A 21,791-nucleotide genomic window follows, 5' to 3' on the forward strand; every position below is an offset into this window, starting at 1 on the left:
AGCACTTGCAACTTGATCTAAAAGAAAAAAAAGGGCAAAGGCAGAAATAGAGGCTGTCTGCAGTTTTATTAAGATACATCAATTCTTTCAAAAAACCTTTGTTGTTCTACCAAAGGGGGAAATTTAGTTCTGTATCAGTGTGTTATTACTATTAAAGCAAATTTTAATAAAACCTCATATACAAATTGATCTAATTTAATTTGTTTTGACCATATGACAAGATTTTCATAAGGCTTTTATAACCTTTAAATACTCTCCCAATAGACTTTTTTCTTTAACAAAAACCATATCCTCATGTCCTTCTTATAACCTTCTTTACTGCAAATCATATCCTATTTTCTTTAACATTCTGTATATAGAATTTTTTCATTCCTAGCAGTTTTAATTACATGTATTAACTATAATTCTAATTGTTAGTAACCCTAATGTCCAATAAAAACCTAGGATGTAAGCAATTTTGTTATATACCAAAACATTTTATGAATACACACTTTATAATTTTCAGAAATGTATTTTTTCTTATGGAACAGTTTTTCTTTTTTTATGTGGAACAGAAAATATTTACTAACAAATCCAAATCTTTTATTTTTCTGAAATAAGAAGCCAAAATTATAAAAATCTTAAACTTATATTTAGTAATTAATATCTTAGTTTTATATTTTATTAGGAGGTGATTTCAATATTCAAGAATATTCATCATTTAATTTACCTTAGTATAACTCTAGGGTCTGGTTACCAAAGACATTTAGAAAACTCTTGAGTAAACATATTATAAAACATAGTTATCATTAAAAAGTTCATTTATAAACTTGTATTTCATTTACGCTTACTTTATTTATTTTTAACAATTATACCTAAATTACTAATGAAAACTGAGAAATTGGACAAGGACAGTTATCATTTTAAGTTATTTTTCTGTTAATCATTTCACAGTTTGTGAACATCAGGTGTTCACCTAAGTGAGAACCTTAAACATATGGGTATTTTGCCCATTACTTAGTAAATATAGCTATTTTCATTAAACCAACAATATTAAATTAGTTTTACTTATCAAATAATTACATAATCAAAGATCATTCTGGTTTAGCCTGGGTTTATAATTTTCAGCTTCCTGTCAAATCTTGACCTCTTAAAACATTTAACACAGACAAATATAATCCTGTCTGACCAGTGAATGCAGGCAAAATGCATGCTGACAATTTTGAAGACATTCTTATTCTACCAACAAGTTTAAACCTAGGTAATTTACCAAGGATTGCTAAAGTCATATTTACTTAATTTATGAGTGCGCATTATTTATAAGCCAGTTTAGTACCATGTAGACTATATACAAACACAAGTATAAATGTAGGTATGTAGATACAACATACAACATAATAAATGTATGTATGGAAGTGTAAACATACCTAAACACACACACACACACACACACACGTATACACATACATACAAATAAAGACCTTATACTTTTTATTTTAGTCATGAGATAGTAATATAAACTCACCACTTTATAAAAGACAGGTGGATCTAAATTATTTTTTAGGCAAAATGGTACCTGTTCACATGGCTAAACTTTGTTTGCCCTGATAGGTATAGTCTAATGAAGCTGTTGGGTCAAATTCTGGCTAAAGCAGTTCGATTTTAAGGAAAAATTTCTTATCTATTTCCTTTGGTTTTAAATAAGTTTATTGTTAAGTTATCAATGTTTGCCTTTTAGCTAGGACTGGCTGAATTGTATAAAAAAACCTCCGAGTGGCCTTGAATTTTAGTAACAAATTTCTATCTTATCTTGGCTGAAAAGCTGTAAACAGTGAGATTTTGTCTCAACACCTGCAGAAAACTCAGGAAAGTAGGCAGAAGGAAAAAAGAAAAAAAACCAAAACAAAGCAGAAAGGTAAAGGATTTCGGAGCTCAGAATGCTCTATAAACATTGTTTCTAAATAAGCTCTGTAATCTGAAACTGATTCATTCTTTCTTTGTATGCTGGACCAAACAACTTTCTGTAGAAAGAAAAGTTTTTCAACAATTTTTCCTGTTTTTTTTTTTTTTTCCCCCTTTTTGTCTTTTTTCGTGTCTGGCAACGGATCGCAACCCTCAGTGTCGCGCCCGTACCGGACCGGGACCGGCAACGGGATCGCAACCCTCGGTGCTGCGCCCACACATCGCCCTGTTTTTTTTTTTTTTTGTTTGTTTTTGTAAAGGACATTTTAAGTTTTGAGACAGTTTTAGTTAGTTTTGATTAACTGTGTGCACAGATAAAAATGTTTTGTCCAGAGACATAGCCAATTATAACTTTCTGGGCCATAGTTTGTGTTTCTCAAACTTGCCAACAAAGTTTTTGTCCTGTTTTTTTTGTTTGTTTGTTTTTGTAAAGGACATTTTAAGTTTTGAGACAGTTTTAGTTAGTTTTGATTAACTGTGTGCACAGATGAAAATGTTTTGTCCAGAGACCTAGCCAATTATAACTTTCTGGGCCATAGTTTGTGTTTCTCAAACTTGCCAACAAAGTTTTTGAGGCTAGTTGTTATATTAACTTTTATCATAGGTACCTATAAAACAGCTGTTTAAACCAGAGTTCTCTAAAAAAAATTTTCTTTTGAATATAGCCAATTCAAAGGATTCATTGTCTGGTTAGGGACAATTCAGGATCCCCCAATGGTGCATCCAATTTCAGCAGTGACTCAATACACCAGAGATTTTCTTTTGAATATAGCCAATTCAAAGGATTCATTGTCTGGTCAGGGACAATTCAGGATCCCCCAATGGTGCATCCAATTTCAGCAGTGACTCAATACACCAGAGTTGCTGTACCTTAGACTAGCCATACAAATCCTTTTCTTAGTATTAATCAAAATTTTGGAAAAAAGAGACAAACAACAATTCTTACCATCTGTTCAACTGTATCCCATAGATAAAGACTGGGAGCCTGACAGGTAAGAAAAGCTTACCATTTTGACAGCTTTTAAGCACTAGTCTCCCTCAGCTGTGGCCTCCAGAAGAGCAGAGTGGCTTTGGTATCCTGTTCACAGTGTCATAACTGTAGGGGCAAATGAAAAACAACTTTTTTACTCCTGAAGGTGTATTAATAAAAATCACTGTCAAATTTAGACTAATATAAAGAACAGGCACAAATTACATTTTCTCTGAATAGGTTCACTCTGATACAAAAGAATAAAGCCTTCGTGTATGAGATTTCATTCCATTTTTCTTTTCTTTTACAAGATAATTCTAATTGAAAGATGGTGATATAATTTAGAGGTTCATTAATTGGCCATTATTCTCCAGACACTAGGGAGTATTGTGGGAAGATGTGTTTATAATAAAACACCACCTTTTTGTTTTCGGGGGTCCATAGCTGAAAATCTCTTGATTTTGTAAAATACACCCTAGGGGGCTATGTGATGAACTACGGCTCTTATTACCCATGAGAGTTATTTAAGGCAGGATCTTCAAATAAAGCAAGTCAAACAAAGTGAGTTAATAAATCCCCAAAGTTAGCTCACATGTTATCAAATTTTTAAACAATTCAAATGTGGTTTCTCAAGGTCTCAGTCTCTTCAGCTCTTAGTGGGAAATCCCCTACCAAAATCAGACATTCTGTTGAAGCAGAACCAAGCATCTAAAGAGAAAATAAATACCTTGTTGCCATCTCACATGAACTCTGCTATACTTACCTGGAATATCGAAGCCAAATGCCTTATTTCTTCACTGCAAAATCAAAATGCACTGAGGGCCACTGGCACCTGGGCAGCAGCTGGATGCTTGGGGCTGTCCCTGAGACAAGAAGATCAGTTATCTGCTGGACAGTTTCCAAGAGAGACCACCCACCACCCAGAGGTTGATGTGCCATGGGCAAGATGCCCACCTCAGGGCTTTAGGGTCTCAGCTGGGGTGACAAAAATTGCTACCAAACCAAACATAAGTCCGTTCACATGAGTGCAGTTAAGCCAAGTCACCAACACCAGGTTGCAGTGAAGAAAATCAGGTGTTTAATTACAAGGCTAAGTAATTGAAGCAGGGGCAGCTAATGCTGGAAAAATCCAGGCTTCAAAGAAGTTTAAAGCAAAGATTTTTAAAGAAAATCTTGTGGTTTGGAGTTGGTGCTGGGTGAGTAGCCTGTGGATGTTTCTGCTTGGTTGAATCTCAGAAAACAAAGGAAGCATCCTGGGACCCTGTCCATCGATCTTCTGTCTCTAGTCAGTCTGGTGTCCTTGTAGTCCACATTTGGTCAGCATTTTCATGTAGTGGGAAACTTGGATCTCATTCTGGTGTAAAAACATCTCAAGGATAAATGTCAAGATAGTCTTTGATCCTTGGACTCTAGAGGCTCCCTCCTTATTGCTTAGGCTACATCCCATGTGCTCAGCTGTTTCTTTGTACTCCCTTCCTTGATCGCTAGTAGTATAACTCAGCTCCCCAATTGTTAGTTGGGAAGCCCAGTTCCCAGATTTTAAATCACTTTAATTTGTGGGACCAAGATTTGTGGGACCAAGACCACGACCAAGACCACAGTTTACTTTCTTTTAAATTTTTGAGGGGCTTTATCAAGGAGGGGGTGACTGCTCAGTTTCACTAGTTCTTTAATGTTCTGTTTTCCATATATCAGAAATCCCTTTCCCTTTTCTCTTAAGTTATCTACACTCATAACATTTAGTAGGTTATACTTTTGTGAGTGGAAGTGAAACGTTTATTTTTTCTTTCTGTCTGATCCCTCAAGAATTTGGAAAACCTTAATGAATACTTATTTTCATGGCAATGTAATCATATGTATAAGTTCAATAAGAATCTGTTTTCCTGTGACAGGACATAATTGGTGTGAGGAAAATAGAGTAATTTAGTCAGGCCCCCTCACCTCATGTCCAATTGGGGGTGGTGCAGCACATTCCTTGTAAACAAGTTGTGTGTGGGTGGAGTTAGTGCGCATGTGTGCCAATGTATCTTTTTAGTTTGTTATTATTGTGTGTTCTTGAGTTTGTGGAGCAGGCTGGTCAGCAGAGCACAAGTCTAAAAATAGAGCATGTTTGGGATGGCCCTGTGGCTCACTCGGGAGAGTGCAGCGCTGGGAGTGCCAAGCCGCGGGTTTGGATCTTCTATGGGGATGGCTGGTGTACTCACTGGCTGAGCACAGTGCGGACCATACCATGCTGAGGGTTGTGATCCCCTTACTGGTCCAAAAAAAAAAAAAAAATAGAGCATGTTTACTTTGCTGGCAGCTGCTCAGTTTTTCTTTGGACTTTGCCGGTAGCAGTTGAGTTTCTCTTCAGACTGCCTAGCTCTTAGATGTGTGTGTGCTGGAAAAAGCTTACTATTCCTTCAACCAAGGCTCCAAGGATCTTTTTCTGGTTACCTGGCTTGTAGACCTGCATGTAAACGGTTTGTGACCCAGTCTGGACAATGGGCTTGAGAGGTGTGTGAGCTCCAGACCTGGCCCTAGCTCTACAATTGGCATAGTTGGCAGGATTCTGAACAGATACAGGAGCCAAAAGCCCTTGGAAGAAGGAGGAAATGTGGCTACTCTTGAATATGTTGTGCCCTGTGGCCACTTTCCTGTTAACTGGGATCTGGTTGCTGCTCACTGTACTGCAAGGCAGCATAGATCAGGCACTACAATAGAGAACCCCTTGGGAGGGGGAGGAAATATGACTGTCCTTGAGTGTGTGGTGCCTGGTGGCCACTTTTCTGCTGACTGGGGCCTGGCTGCTGCTCACTATGCTGCAAACTGATCAAGATTTGAAGAAGAAAGTAGAGTTGTTGGAAGCACAGATGAAGTAGAGGATAGAAGACAAGCAAAAGGGGTCCAAAAGGTAGCTAGGACCAAACCCCCAAGAAATGCTTGGGATTTTATCCTGCAGGGACCTAGCAAGACTAGCCATAAGCAGATGTGGCTTGACTTGCTTGCAGCAGGGTTTGATAGCAAGAAAATTGACCGGCAGCCAAATGTGGTCTTGTTTGCCTTGTGGAAGCAAGCGCTCAGTGGATTTAAAGGATTTTTTGATTGCTCCTGAGGAGACAGATGAACTGTTCCATTTTGTCTAGGGAGCAGGCCAAGGTACTTGTCTTTCGGGGGCAGGTGAGGACCGGAGGCCTCATGCTGAATTGGCAGTGATGAAGCTGATGCACTGGCTAAGGTAAGATGGCTGGAGAGAGCTCCAGCAGCTGATGTAGCTGGGTGGCTACATTGGAGAATGCAGAATGCTGGCTGCAAGACCGGGTGGTCAATGGCTTACCAGGTGCCACATATACCCGAGAAAAAATGCTCCTGATGGGCAGATGTGCTCCTGATGAGCAGTCGGGTGACCCTGACGGGCAGATGACTTGTGTGAGAGTGCCCCTGACCTGGTGGCAGGTGGATCTTGTGGGACCACTGCCAAAGTCAGGGAATTACTGTTCTTCTGTTTATATGGCCTTGTGGGGTCCCAAACCAGGTAAGATACCTATTCCTGCAACCATCCTTTCTCAGGATGGCAAACTGGTATATATCTTACCAGAGGGGCAAGAACTTCCTCTATTGGTACCAATAACACTTCTGTCTTTTCGCCCATAGTGTTCTGGCTGTGGGCACCATATCAGAGTCACGTGATCAATGTGTTGGTCTCCTGAATGTGCATTGAACTGCCCATCAGTATGAGTGGGATTCCCATGGAAAATCACACCATTGTTGACTACCAATTGGATATATGTGGCTAATAGTTAAAAGGACAGAACTACAAGCCTTAAGGCATACTAAACAGACAATAGGTTATATGAATGTAAGGGTCATTTATCCTCACTAAGGGAACATCACAGAAGATTCTGAACATGTAAATTGTATGGCAAGGGACCCTGAATGGGTGGATTGTCAGGAAAATAGAGTAGTCAGGCCCCCTTGCCTCAGGTCCAGTCGGGGGTGGTACAGCACATTCTTGTAAACAAGTTGTGTGTGGGTGGGGTAAGTGCGCATGTGCACCAATGTTTCTCTTTTAGTTTGTTATTATTGTGTGTTCTTGAGTTTGTGAAGCAGGGGCTGGTCAGCAGAGCACAAGTCTAAAAATAGAGCATGTTTACTTTGCTGGCAGCTGCTCAGTTTTTCTTTGGACTTTGCCTGTAGCAATTGATTTCTCTTCAGACTGCCTAGCTCTTAGATGTGTGTGTGCTGAAAAAAGCTTACTATTCCTTCAACCAAGGCTCCAAGGACCTTTTTCCAGTTACCTGGCTTGTAGACCCGCATGTGAAGGGTTTGTGACCCAGTCTGAACAACGGGCTTGAGATGTCTGTGAGCTCCAGATCCAGCCCTAGCTCTACAGTTGAAAACGTTGGTTATATTACCAAAGCTTTGACTGGAATGTCATGTTTGAGAATGATGGACAGTTTTTATGAGCTAAGGTTGACTTTATAAGCCAATGCTTATAAAGCCCTCTTGGAAAACTGGGCTAGTACCCAACTTATGAGATTACCAGCCTTATAGCTAAGTGAGGAAGGTCACTCCCTGACAGGCCCAGGAAACTTGAATATTCTGGGGACCTTGAGAAGAGGGGAACTCACCCAAATCTATAGGTACTAAAGGCAAAATCTGGTGGCAAGTTCTTGGTTTGGCTTTCTAATCTTGAGAGTCTTTTAAAAAGTCTAATTTGAGATTTCTTATGAGATGTTCTGGCAAAACAAACATAAAAAGGCATATGTGGTCAATTACCATTCTTACTTCACTATTTAAGTAATCAGGCCAAATCTAATGAATCCAGACAAATTTTGTAAACAAGAATCAAAAGGGGGGATGACTGTAGAGAGAAGTTTTATGTTTCAAAACTACGGTAGACCCCTGTGGGTTCTCAGTTTTTCTTGTTTTCTCCAATATCTGGCTACAACTTTCCAAACTAAAATTTTCTAATATTTAAAGTTTTCCAATTTTTCTCCTATCTTCCTGAGTTGGCATCGCTGAGAACTAAAACTTCCCTTTCCCCAAAGCCCTGCAAGCTGAAGTTGAACAACTTGATATAAATTCCAAAGAAATCATCAGACAGACCATGTATGGGTAACCTTCATGCCTGCTGCTGCGTGGGACATTCAGAAAATTCGCTGGAACATCTGATACTGTAACCAGACATCCAAACTGCAAAAAATGCTTTAAGCCCAATGTCTAGAAATCTTCTCAAGTGACTGCCCTCTCTGGACTCAGGAAACTGGGATTCGACCTATTAATCTTTGTTTCTTTTTATGGGAATTCCCCTCATTAAGTGCCTGTTTTCATTATTTATTTATTTATATATATATTTTTTTAAGCCAAACTTTTTATTTGTTCACTTCTTGCACTTGAAGTACTCTTCGATGACATCCTTGGCCTGAGATTCTTTGCCATAGTCCTTAACCACTACACAACTGCAGCCAACCACTTTACGGGGTTTTCCCTCTCTGTCAATTTTACAGAGGCCTACCCATTCCCCTAGTTTCTTGTTGTCATCAACCTTAATTAGGTTGATCTGGTGTTCAGCACAAAGGGCCTCCACCAACTTGACGTACATAGGTTCATCACAATTGGATGCAAGCACACAAAGATGGGCTTGGCGCTTGTCTAAGGCTTTGGCAGCTTCACGAATTCCACGTGCTAGGCCGTCGTGGATGAGGGCGGTCTTCAGCACCTCTTGTAAAGCAGTATTAACGTCCATTACACCTCCAGCAGCAATGTCTTCCTCGGCCATGGCGGTGGGTTATGGGTGAAGCCGAATCTTGAACGCACCCGAGATTCCGCCTCCGCGCAACTCTGCAGTGGCAGGGAAAGAGCCTGTTTTCATTATTTAGCAAATATCCTCTACTACCAAGTCCAGCAGATGGTTCAACTAATCCTTATGGAACAAAAAGGTGACTGCAGGAGAAACGGACTTAAATTGTTCAATGGAAAAAAGAATGTCTCTTCTTTCCTTGAATAAGAGGAGGGACTGACAAAGATTCTCCGTGACCAAACTTTAATCAGGGTCCTCTGATTCTTCTTCCCAGCTAGACCTTGACGTTTGGACTTCCATGTTCATGTTATCATTGCCTAGTTTTAGCAAGAATCCTGCTAAGTTGGTTTAGCCAGAATCACTCACCCTCAATATTTCCGATTGGCCTCAATATCTGGACAAATTCCTTAGCTTCCACCATCCTGCAGGTGATGCCTAGTCACTTTGGGCTACCTTCAGCAAGAATCCTGTTAGGCTATTTTAGCAACAATCTCTCTTTACCCCTGATATTTCCTCTTAGCAATTTTCCATCGACTGACCCCCATGTCCCCCCCCATTCTTTGGCTATAAATCCCCATTTGTCCATACCATATTCAGAATTGAGCCCAGTTCTATAATGATGTCTCTTTACCCCTATTGCAATAGTTCCTGACTGAAATCTGATTTTACCACTTTGACTACTGTGCAGCTCTGGTTTTCTTTAATGAACCTTGGAAATTATCATTTTTTAAAACTGAAAAAGAAACAGAAGATGTGACAATCATTGCTACTTAAAGGAAACTTTCAAAGTTTCATTTTTATTTCACCTTTTTTCCATCTTTAAATAATTATGTAACTTTTATTGCAACAAATTTTATAAACATAGTACTTGGTCATTAAAAATATTTTATATGTGGCTAACTGTACAATTCTGCAGTTCTATGATATCTAATCAAAATTGAATTAAAACTGATTTTACTTGTTATAGTTTTTAAAACTAAAACATGTAATATACTGTTTAATGAATATAAATATCAAATATGTATGTACATTATCTAAATATAATTTATATCCAATATATTTAGGAAACATGATTGTTAAAAATAATCACAATGAAATACATAAATTTCTGGCTTCTAATAAACCGAAGAGTAACATTTTGTCTCTAGAATAGAAAGAGCTATTTATTTTCTCTATTAACTGATTGTCTTCTAATCAATTGAAAATCTGCACATTTTCTGTAAGGGGTTTAATTTGTGTTAATATTTTTCATGGGGTTTAGTGTTTTATATAACTACTCAGTGGGTTACCTTGAATGGGGCTCCATAGCCTAGGAATGTAGGGTCATTTAAGTGTTTCCTGAACAAAATTGTGAGCTTAAAATCTTGCCTAAATCAGTAGCCCCAACTTTGTTGTATACCTCTCATAATTTCCAAAAATATGCATATTATGTGAATATTTTTGTGTTTATAATCATTTAATGGTCTGTGAGGGGCCCTCATCCTTCAGCTCTTTGCTCAATCACCCTCTCATTAAGGAGGCCTATGCATTAATCATGCTTTTTATTTTCTATATTTTATGATATTTTGACATCTTAAAATCTTTCTGGCCAGGAAGAGACTGCCTCTGTCAGAACTAGCTAATTCCTAAAGACAGTAAACAACTTACTTAGGAGCATGCCTCTTATAGGCAAGCCAACCACCCCCTTTAACTCTCACACACCAAACCAATATTTTCCCTGCCCTGTATCATCCCAGGGCCAAGTATTAGGCAACTAGAGACCACCCCTATAAGCCTAAACTCACCAGAATTGTTCAGACTAGCCAGTTCTCAACTATTTGTTCTGCCTTGCCTTTACCATGGAAAACACAATAAAGGCTCTGGCCTAGGCTCTTTCTTTGATCCTGTTTCTGCCTCCTAACCAAACCCTGGAATTCCTCTTACGGTTCTGTATAGTGTCTTGTGCCTCTCATTTCTAGGGGAACTGTGAATAGCATTAAACTTTTGTTTCTGTGGCTTTGACCTCTCCATGTCCTCATTCACTCACTCTTATAAATTAATACTCGGCTACAAATAAGCCTCCCTTGGCTGTGTAATAGTACATCTCATCCCAGCACTTCTCACTGCCCTCACCTCTCTTTTTTATTGTGCCTACCACATTCTAACATTCTACATAATTTAGCTTTTTTTTTTTCCTTCATATTTCCTACTCTGTCTTTCTTGAATACAGTGTAAACTCCTTGATAGCTAGGGTTTTTGTCTCTTGTTTCCAAATTTGTTTCATGCACTTAACATAGTAAAATGCAATAGGTGTTTATCGAACAATTTGTTAGAGCCGTGAATAAGCATAATATTACAGCATCCCTGTTCATCTTCACCATTCTGACAACACCTTCTAAAAGTTTTTAAAATTTTTCCTCCAAGCAGGTATTAATCAGTGATTTGAAGAACGAAAAGAAAATACATTTTTGAGACTAAAGTCTGCTGTGGTCAAAGTTCTAGTACAGCCATGTGCAGCTTCATTCTCTCGCTTCCCAGACTTTTGTGTCTCTTGCTCAAATTTTCCTGGCATATTAACTGTTTTTCACTTGTCACAGACAGGTTTCCCAAAGTCATCGCTGCATATATCTGTGAATAACTAGAGAATTATTATTAATAAATTTAAATAACTTTAACAATTTACAAATGTTTTTTTCTTTTTCTCCCTCCTTCTTTCCCTCCCTCTCTCTCTTCTTCCCTCCTTCTCTTCTTCTTTCTTTCTTTCCTTCTTTCTTTCTCATAAATAACTTCAACCCTCATTTCAGACACTGTCCCTGTAATTGCAGGTGAAATAAGAATAACTTCCCAGCAAAAAAAAAAAATGTGATCATGGCGTTCCAAATCTTTATTTCCTGATTCAGATGTCACCTTTGCACATCTCCTACCACCAGGACCATGTCAGTCCCTGTCTTGGTACATAAAGGCATATTCCCCAAAAGAAATACATATATCTCAGCTTCCGAGCTAGGAACTATCATTTGGATAAAAGCGTGTTGCTCACTTGGTTGGACACCATCAGTGACTACACGGGCAGGAAAGGCGCCTCCCATGACTACCTGCTTCAGGGAAGCCCAGTAATTCCTCCTCTGACGTCCTCCTCGTAGCCCTGTCAGAAATATTTTCTGAGGAAACCAGAGGAAGACCTACACATTAGTACACTTGCCTCAGGGAGCTCCAACATTCCTCCATAGCCACTGTTTGGAGACAATTTTCACCCATGGCCCTGTCTGGGGACAATTCTCTTGCTCCAACCCACTGAAGCTCACAAAACTGACTTAAACCTTCCCTCTACACACATTTTTAAAACGAAAGAAGTACGAGTTGACTTAGAGTGACATTTGGTGTGGTGTGTCCACTTGGTTTTGAAGCTTTGGGAACATCCGAAAGAATACGTTTCTAAACATTTCGGTGATCCCTGCAGAAAGCAATCCACGGAATCTGGTTCCGGGCCCTTTTAGAGGAGCGAAGCCCCGGCCGGTCCTCAGAGCCTCTGGGCACCATTTCCCAGGGCCCTTCGAGGTACAACTTGGCCCAGCTGGTGGGGGTGCCGTCGCGTCACTAGGGCCGATTACACAGTGAGAACTACATTACCCAGAAAAGGCTGCGCCTCTCGGTGGTGGAACTGATAGGGGAAGTGTCCCTGCGTGCGGAAGACGATGGGCGGGACTTCCGGAATCTTTCTCGCGGCGGACATCTTGTCGGTTCTTGGATGGAGAGCGGAGCAGAGGCTCAGGAGAGCTGGGTGAGCTCCGACGTGACAGAAGTGGGAAGGCGCGGGAGGAGACGCTATCTTCATTGCAAAGAGGCTCAGCGGCGGCGGCTCCCTAGAAGTCCCGATCTCCTTCAGTATCGGGCGATCGCGGTGCTTGAGTCCGGCCTGGTCGCCCTCCTCTCACGGCTCGGTGCGGTCCACAGGCTGTGATGGCGGCCGCGGTGATGGGCTCGGCGCAGGTGGGTGCTGCATTCCCTGGATTTTCACCAGTCCCGACCCTCATCTCCAAATACGGAAGCCCTAAATGAGGAGAGCCTCTTCAGGTCCCTGCAGCCCAGGCCCCAGTGTCCAGGGCAATGGAGCATTCGTGGGTGGAGCCCTATCTCTATCTAACACTCAGTGTGCTGAGGTGTGGGAGAGTGTCCCAGGCAGAGGTGTTACTGGACAAGGGGAGTCCGTCCCGCCGAGAGCCAGCCAAGACCAGGGTAGGAGAAAAAGTCTTTATTACTTGCACCCGAGGAGAACATTGGGGAACGATCCCAAAGCATTGTCTCCCCGAACAAGAGAAAAGGGTTGACTTATATAGCCAAAGTTCCCATCTAACTTCCAGCCCAAGTTCTCATTTAGATCCTCTCGTGTAAGTGTGTACAGGCTTGTTCAATTTGTATTGGTTGATTGTGCGACTTAGTTCATTGGTCAGTTCTAAAGCCAAATTTGCATTTGGACTTGGGAAGGAATGTCGCCTTTGGGCAACAGCGGGACCTCAGGAAGTTATCACACAAGTTAAACTTTGAGCCCTTGGCTAATACAGGTTACAGTCCTTAGGTAACGAATTGAGACTTTCCGTCGTAGCTGACTGATAAAATAAAACGGGCAGGTAGGTGGGAGATCCCAACTTCTTTTTGGGCCGAGGTTCACCAGAGCTTATCTCTGGGCATCCTATTTCAGTTTCAGCCTGTATATTTTGAGGGCAGTCTAGTATTTCATGGTTCGTAATTTCCTGTTGTTTCCCGCAAGAAAAAAAACTCAGAATAAAGGGCTACGGTCGGTTCACTTCCTGTTTCCAACTTAAAAAGTGAGCATCCTATTTCAGTTTCAGCCTGTATATTTTGAGGGCAGTCTAGTATTTCATGGTTCGTAATTTCCTGTTGTTTCCCGCAAGAAAAAAAAACTCAGAATAAAGGGCTACGGTCGGTTCACTTCCTGTTTCCAACTTAAAAAGTGAAGGCGAGCGGCTGGGCTTTTAGGAGACTCTGGACTTAGCAAAGCCTTGGAGGTGCAGCTGAGCCTGGAGCACTAGAGAAATGCACTTTTTTATCTGCAGGTAGCAGAGTGTATTAGTCATGCCAGCAACTATGGGGTGAGGAGTTGTAACTTCATTGAGGATGCTGGGAGCCATGGAGGTTTTTGAAGGGTGGATGGACATGATCTGATAAAAGTTCTGTGTTCACCTAGGTGAAAACAGACCAGGGTGAGGTGGGAATGATGAGGATGGAGACAGGGAGACTGGTGAGGAGGTTTCTTCAACAATTGCCAGGAGTGTTGTGGTGGCTGGGCCAGAGTAGTGGCAGGAGAGGTTGGGGGTGGAGAAGTCTTAGATTCTGGGTAGGGTTTTTTAAAGATAGAACCAACAAGTTTTTCTGTTGCCTTATGATAACCAAAAACTGCTGTGACCAGGCTAGCTAAATTTATAGTGCCTTGGGAGATTTGGGATAAATCAGTAATCACATCCACCTGTCCTGGAAAACATTATCATAAGACCATTTTTACTTGAAAGCATACTTTATAGTACCTAAAAGGCATAAAGTAACCTAGAATGCTTTTTACCATTACTCCAGATCCCTTACATGTAGGATGTAACCTAGTAACGATCCCAAATCTATCCATCATGAATAACAGTAGAAAACCTGATTAAGTAATTAAGTGGGGCTTTTTCTCTCTCTCCTTTTATCCTTCCCCTTTCTTGTGATTATAAAATTCTAAGCTCTGTGGACCCTCTTTGGGACGCATTTCTCAGGGCCACCTGACTATGTATCTCCCTAGTTGCAATTGTCTTAGCTCAGTAAATTCCTGCTATATGTATTTGGCCTCAGTTTCTTTTTTAGGTCAACAATTCAATGTGGTTGTGAGCAAAAGTAAGGAGTAAAGGGCTATCCACATTCCTTTTTTATTTTTTTCCCCTATTCTTTTCCGAACATTTGAAAGAATTGAAATGGGTGTTTGAGCATGGTGCACCTTTCAGGGGGATCAAAAGTTTTGGACATGGTGAACCTAAGGTGTCTCATAGTTATTGTGTGGGCAGTTGGATGGACACACAGGTCTGGAGTTCTGGGGAGGAAATTTTGCTGGAGATTTTCAAGGGGATGAGGCATCTGGTGAAAGCCTGGAGATCAGATTTAGGAGGAGGAATATTAAGGATGTTATCTTACGGGGTCCCTGAGGTGAGCGATGGGAGAGCAGGGAGAAGATATGGGCATTCTCGAGAGTTTCTTTCCAGAAGGGTGGAGTCCTGGCCTATGAAAGGATTCTGGCTGCTGTCAGCAGAAGAGGGCTGTAGAGCATATGGAGTCCAGCCTGCAATGGAAACCAAAGTGTGAGGTGCTGTAGATTTGCCACCTTATGGAATCAGCAAGTCCTGACGGGCATGCCTGTGGAACAGAGGTAAAATCAGCAAGATTAGTGGAGCAGCCCCAGCCCAAACCAGGGCACTGGTGCCTCAGTTCCTTAAAGCCTCAGGTGGGGAGAGATGATGAACATTTTGAATGAAGGGCCACAGGTAGCTCCTCTTCAGAGTATATGTACCGGGTAGATTGGTATGGTGACAGGGCTAGTATAAACCTGGCAAGTATATGTAATTAGGCAGCTAAAAACATATACATAAAATAAATTAAATTTATACTGATGCTTAATGATTGGTTGAAACATTAATTTGCCTCTGAGTATTTGATTACAGTGGAAAGTCTTAAATATCACATTTACTTAAAAGCAGGCAGAGCAAATCTAATATTTCAAAAATCTGTCAGTTCATTTGGATTGGTTGCATTTACTGTCCATGAGTTTAATACTTTTGCAGATAAAGTAATAGCTATTTCAAGGGCACTTGACATGTACAGACATGTCTGATACAAACGATGGCCCTCCGAGGTGGGTACCATTATTATTCCCACTTTACAGCTTAGAGAACTGAGATTACAGGTCTTTATCCATGGTCACAAAACTGGTAGGAGGCAGCAATGAGGTCTGAGTATCTGAAGTTAGAGAGATAACTTTGAATCATCACTGATGCAAGATAGGACAGGGGTTAGTGAAACAGTTCAGTCCAGTAGATCCCACTGTGGTAACCTGCCATTCCCAGCCCTCCTCTTCCTGCCAGGTTGTTATGGTGGCAGTTTGCAAAGGTGAGTGCAGTATGTCCCAGTCCTCACTCAGCCCATCTCCACCCCCGTGAACTCTGTGGCCTGATATGGTGAATGGTAGTGTCCTCAGAATCTTCACATACTCTTCTGTCTGCCATTTGGTTTGGAGTCCTTATTTCACCAAAAGCCCTATGTCCTGAATTCTGTTCTGGAATTATGTGGAAGGATTTCCATTTCTGGCAAGCAACAGGATGAAGTGTGGAACACTGTCCTAGACACAGGAACAATCATGTGCCAATGCTTCACTTGAGGCTGAAGCGGGAGTGTTCATGGAACCTCAGGTCTTCATTATATCTGAAGAAGTTGTGGAGCAGGGCACGGGATTCTTACCAGGAATGGCAGCCCTAACCTGGGTTTCTATTCTGAAAGGGACAAGAGCAATTGAAGGTCTGAAATTAGATGAGGGAGTGATCTGACTTTGGTATTAACCAGCTTTTTCTGGCTGTACAGTGAAGAAAAAACTATGGGAGTGAAGATGAAGGAAGACCAGTGAGGAGCATACTGCAAGAGTCCTAGGTGACTCAAGGTGGCAGACATGGTTGGATTCTGGATCTTTATTTTTGTAAGTAGTACCAACCAGATTTTTATTAAAGAAATTTATTTTTTTGACTTACACATACTGACATATTTATGGGTTACAGAGTTGTATTTCAATACATATATTCAAGTTGTGATGATCAAGTCAGGGTAATTAGCATATTCATCATTGCAAAACTTTATCATTTCTTTGTGATGAGAACATTTGAGCTCCTCCAACCAGATTTTCTGGTGTGGAGGATGAGAGAGAAGAGGAGAAGTCAGGGGTGACCCCACATTTTTTAGTCTGAGAAGATGTAAGGATGGAAGAGTCCTCAACTAGATGGCAAAGTTGGTGGTAGGAGTAACCTTCAGAGAATATAGGGAATATAGTATTGGCTGTGTTGAAGCTACATTGTTCCAAGGGCATCTGAATGGAGTTGTCAAGTGGAATACTGGACACACAGGTCTGGAGTTCAGGGACGGGGTTCAGGTTGAAGACATTTCAAGGTGGCAGCAGGAATGTAAATCAGGGTAGAGCTGTGCATTCAATTAGTAGAGAATCTTTGGCATGATGGCAGTGCCCTTAGGGGTCTCTAAAGTGGTCAGGTATAGCAGGGTAGGGGTAGGAAGCAAGCAAGAGACAAGAAAAGGGAGGGTGGTGTCCTTGGGCAAGGAGGGGAAGAGTAGGGTCTGGTAGGTGGCAAAATGTTGAAGGGAGAGAGTGGATGTGAGATGGATGCTGAGGTTTGTAGTAATAGAAGTGAGGTGGCAGTGAGGTCACAGCTGGTGCTTATTCACTCCTTTATGTGCTCCTCAGGCTTCTGTGGTGAACTTTGGTGAAAACTGAGGAATTTCAGTTGAGCTGGCAGATTAGCTCAGGGGCAGATTGGGTAAGCTGGCAGAACACTGTGGTTGAGGTGGGGGCCCAGTGGGTGTGGGCTTTGAATGAGTTAAGTGTTGAGAAGAAGCGCATGGCTGATGATAGCATCTTCAGCAGTGCATCAGCAAAGTGGAAAAGGGCCGAGTTTATCTGACAGCTGCACATGTTTCTGGATTGCTGAGTGGAAGCAAGAAATAGGGCCGGGAGGGGAGACTTTAGAGCTGAATTCAAGACAACCCATGGCAATGGGGCCATTGACGAAGGCCAGATGTGATCCTGGATGCTTGAACCAAGCATTCTTGATCCTGCATGCAGATTTGCATTAGGGGAAGCTAGGGAGGTACTTCTGTTGTGGTTGTCTGTAGATGTGAAGGAAGTAGTCTGAACAGTGATGTGCACATGGAGGTAAAGTGTGAGTTCATGGCCCCAGGCAACAATACTGAGGGCTTCAGAGAGAACTTTTGAGTTCAAATTTGTCTATGAGAGGAATAACCTGGGACCCCAGGGGCAGTGGCTAGCAGAAAGGGTTGGGCCCTGCATGCCAGGCCTAGAATATATATGGTGTCTATCTGTCCGTCTGCCTGTTGCTCTGGACTGGACAAAATGATTAATGGGATATGAGGAGAGGGCAGGCTTCAGTCACGCCATCGCCTGATATCTTGTCTGGGTTATGAAACTGGGGAGGAAAGTGGATATGTGGAAGATAGATCAGGAGTCCTGGGAAGAGAGGCTGCCCTGTGCTGAGTTGTCTACTTCACACAGGCCCATGTGACCTTTGAGGACATGCTTGTGTACTTCTGGGAGGATTGGGTGCTACTTGACAATGCTCAGAGGCTCTTGTATCATGATGTAATGCTTTCTGAGCTTTGCTCTTGTGGTCTCCTTGGCCTCACATACCCCAATTTTCTTGGCTGGGTACTGTTCTTCCTTTTCTCCCCAGGTGTTGTGCTTTCCTTCCCTTAGCTGGACTGTGGGTACTATTATTTTCCCTGACTTTGTCACTCATGTCCTTTGGGTTTCAAGGCCACCTAAATGTATTGCCTCTTCCACTGTCTATGCTCCCCAACTCCTATTGCCCTGCAGCCTTGCCAGGAAGTTTGGAGGTCAGGGGTTTTGAGGTTATTAGCCCGGTGTTTCCTACCCTGCTTGTCCTTTCCCTGGGCAGATGATTCTGTCCACATTCATGACAGCTCTGGGCTCCACTTCTGCCCCCTTCCTGTGATTGGCATTTCCCCAGGCCCATCTGTGTCATGAATTTCAGTCTTCATGGTCACTGTTTGTAGGGTCCACTGGTCTGTTCCTGCAAGGTAATTTTCTGGGGTTCATTTTGTAATACTTGTTTTCTTGTGATCTTGCATGGGTGGCTTACTTTGGGCTAGTGGTTTTGCACTCACCAGTCCTATCTTTTTTCTATGACTTGTGTCTTCCAGATCCTCTATGGTTGCTGAACTGTAGCAAGGGAGAGAACTTGGGGTACCTGTCTGAGAGGGCATGACTCTAGCCACAGCAGTAGGGGCATGGACAGGCACTGGTGAGTGGGAGCTGGGGAAGGTGTGACTTCAGAGCTGCATTCAAGTAGTACCAGAAACCTGTACTGTGCCCACCACTGTTTGGTACCAAGGTCACAGGCATACCTTATTTCTATCTTGTCCTCCCCTACTGAAAGTCATTTGCAGAAGACTAGATTGGAGACCCCGTCTGCCTCTTATCTTTGCGCTACACCTTATTCTGTCATCTTTGTCCCTTGTGGGGCCTTCCCCATTACATCCCAGTATGTACAGCTGACCTTTCTTTATCCTGATCCTAGTTCTGTCCTGCCAACAACCCCTTGAGTCCATAGGGTGTACCAGACTCACGTTTGTGACAGAGTTGCCCCCTCCCACCACAGTCAACATGTGCATAAACAGTGTTTTTCTTCCTTCAGGTCGTTGGCATGGAGTGGAGGATGATGAGGCACCTGCTAAGCAGAGCGTTTCTGTAGAAGTTGAACACATTGTTGCTCCCAAGGCAGGTTCATCCTCCCAGAAGGCTCAACCTTGTGATGTATGTAGCCCCATCTTGAAAGATATTTTGCCTCTGGATGAATACCAGGGAACACATCATGGACTTAAACCATACACATGTGGGGCATGTGGGAGAGAATTCTGGTTCAGTGCAAACTTTCACCAGCATCAGAAGCAATACAGTGTAGAGAAACCCTTAAGAAGGGATGAAGGCAAGGCCTCATTTGTGAAGAACTGCAGAGTTTGTGGAGAACCTCACCTGTCAGAGAAACTCTTTAAATGTGAGGAGGAGCAGAAGAATGTCCAGGCCAGTTTGGGCAGTCCCCAGCAAAAGGCCCCCCACAGGAAGAGGAAGGCACCCAGGAACACCAAGAGTGGGGAAGTCTTTCACATTGGACAGATGCATTACAAGTGCAGTGAATGTGGGAAAGCTTTCAGCCGCAAGGACACACTTGTCCAGCACCAGAGAATCCATAGTGGAGAAAAGCCTTATGAGTGCAGTGAATGTGGGAAAGCCTTCAGCCGAAAAGCCACACTTGTCCAGCACCAAAGAATTCATACAGGTGAGAGGCCTTATGAGTGCAGTGAATGTGGAAAAACCTTTAGTAGAAAAGACAATCTTACTCAACATAAGAGAATCCACACTGGAGAGATGCCGTATAAGTGCAGTGAATGTGGTAAATATTTTAGCCATCACTCCAACCTAATAGTACACCAGAGAGTTCACAATGGAGCAAGGCCTTATAAGTGCAACGATTGTGGGAAAGTCTTCAGACATAAGTCCACACTTGTTCAGCATGAGAGTATCCACACTGGAGAAAATCCTTATGATTGCAGTGATTGTGGGAAATCCTTTGGCCACAAATACACCCTCATTAAACATCAGAGAATTCACACTGAGGCAAAGCCTTTTGAGTGCGTTGAATGTGGGAAGTTCTTTAGTCGAAGCTCCGACTTTATTGCACACCAGAGGGTTCATACTGGAGAAAGGCCTTTTGTGTGCAGCAAATGTGGAAAAGATTTCATCAGAACCTCCCACCTTGTTCGGCACCAAAAAGTTCACACTGGAGAAAGGCCATATGAGTGCAGTGAATGTGGGAAAGCCTACAGTTTGAGCTCCCACCTCATTCGGCACCGGAAAATTCACACTGCAAGAAGGCTTTAGGAGTGCTTTCAGTGCAGCAGGACTCATCAGTGAGATGTTGAATGTCATGTATCTGAACATTCACCCAGGGGAGTTAACTTATGAGTGCGAGGTACATGGGAAGCTTTCAGGGTTACACTTTCTGATCTGCTCAAGTTGCTTGTTAGAGTTATGTCACTGTCAATGCCAATGGCTGAAACCATCTCAACTCTACCAGCTTAGTCATGCCAACATCCTCAGGGAAGGCAGGACTTTGTACTCTCTTCAGTTTCTGGAGGGATTCACAAGACACCTGAGTATAATGGGGTCCTCATTTCCTCCTCTCTTAGAAGTATAGGTGTGGACATGACCCATCTTTAGCCAAGAAAACGTGAGCTGTGTTCTTTTGGTGGATTACAGGGGAGCCTTACTTTCTTCATGCACATTGCTGGTCTTATGTAATATTCGTCCAGGTTGCCCAGCCTGGGACAGTACTTGCCACATGTTGCTTTGGTTTGTGATATAAAGGCCATAGAGTTTAACGCATGTCTAATCTAGGGGGTTCTTTTCACTGTGGAGATTATAAACAGGCTCTGCCAAACTTTAGAGGTTAACAGCCTTCTGATGGGACGGTGGGTTGTTGGAGAACAGTTCTCAGTCCAGTTTTGGTGTTAACTTCCATGGCTGACCAAAGCTTAGGTGACAAATCAGATCTTTGTGGGCCTGATTTTTCTAGATTTCAGAGTTATTTGAGGGCCCATACATAACCTTGATGAGGGTGCTGCTTTTGTGACAACCTGTGGTATGTTTGGGAACAGCATAAGTTGGGTATCTTGTTTCCAGCTTGTGTTCCATATTCTCCAGCATGGTTGAGGGGAAGCTGTTTCTCAGGACCTGCTGACTGGCCCTATTACCTGAAGGCCAGGTATACAGGTAAGACCTAAAGTGTCCAGGAGGGAAACAAAATTGGTTCAGAAATACTGGGTGTGAGTAATTGAGATGGGAGGAAACTGCAGCAAACTAGAGGGGAAGTGCCCATTGTGAAAACACATTCACAAACACTCTGGTTACTGTGGCTGTATAGGATGAGGACGTACAGAAATTCTCAGGATCTCCAGGGCTCATTCGTATGGCCAAGGTCACTGGCACAGCAAAGAATGTAGTTTTCCTGGATTCCTGTGCCTCTCTGGGCATTTTACTGCACTGGCAATAACCCCTAGAGTAGAAAGGTACTGTGGTTCAAAGATGTTGCTTTTGTGACCAACCTGGTGACTTTGTTAGAAGTGGCCAGTTTTACTTGCTGCTGAGGAAGAGGTGGTTTTCCTAAGGCATTTGGAGTGAAATGGTAGAGTTACTGTATTGATGACCAGTCTGGTTTTCCAGTAGAAGTGGGAGACACAGATTTTTAAGAGAATATATTTCTTATA

At 42.3% G+C, this 21,791-nt stretch overlaps 1 protein-coding gene and 1 pseudogene across 3 annotated transcripts in view; one reads left to right on the forward strand and one right to left on the reverse strand.

Moving 5' to 3' along the window:
- Positions 1–20,511, forward strand: part of LOC103601583 (zinc finger protein 418-like) — a 58,705-nt gene extending 38,194 nt beyond the window's left edge. For both annotated transcript variants that reach the window (XM_008586013.1, XM_008586014.1), the window contains one exon: positions 19,673–20,511. In XM_008586013.1, coding sequence (XP_008584235.1) covers positions 19,673–20,406 — 734 coding nt within the window. In that variant the 3' untranslated portion in view covers positions 20,407–20,511. The remainder of the gene's footprint in view (positions 1–19,672) is intronic.
- LOC103601582 lies at positions 8,247–8,786 on the reverse strand (annotated as a pseudogene). Its single transcript, XR_551463.1, has one exon. The product of XR_551463.1 is annotated as a 40S ribosomal protein S12 pseudogene (transcript).
- Positions 20,512–21,791: the final 1,280 nt, after the last annotated feature.

The sequence above is a fragment of the Galeopterus variegatus genome, unplaced genomic scaffold (genome assembly GCF_000696425.1).
Source record: "Galeopterus variegatus unplaced genomic scaffold, G_variegatus-3.0.2 Scaffold3801, whole genome shotgun sequence".
In the NCBI taxonomy this organism is placed as follows: domain Eukaryota; kingdom Metazoa; phylum Chordata; class Mammalia; order Dermoptera; family Cynocephalidae; genus Galeopterus; species Galeopterus variegatus.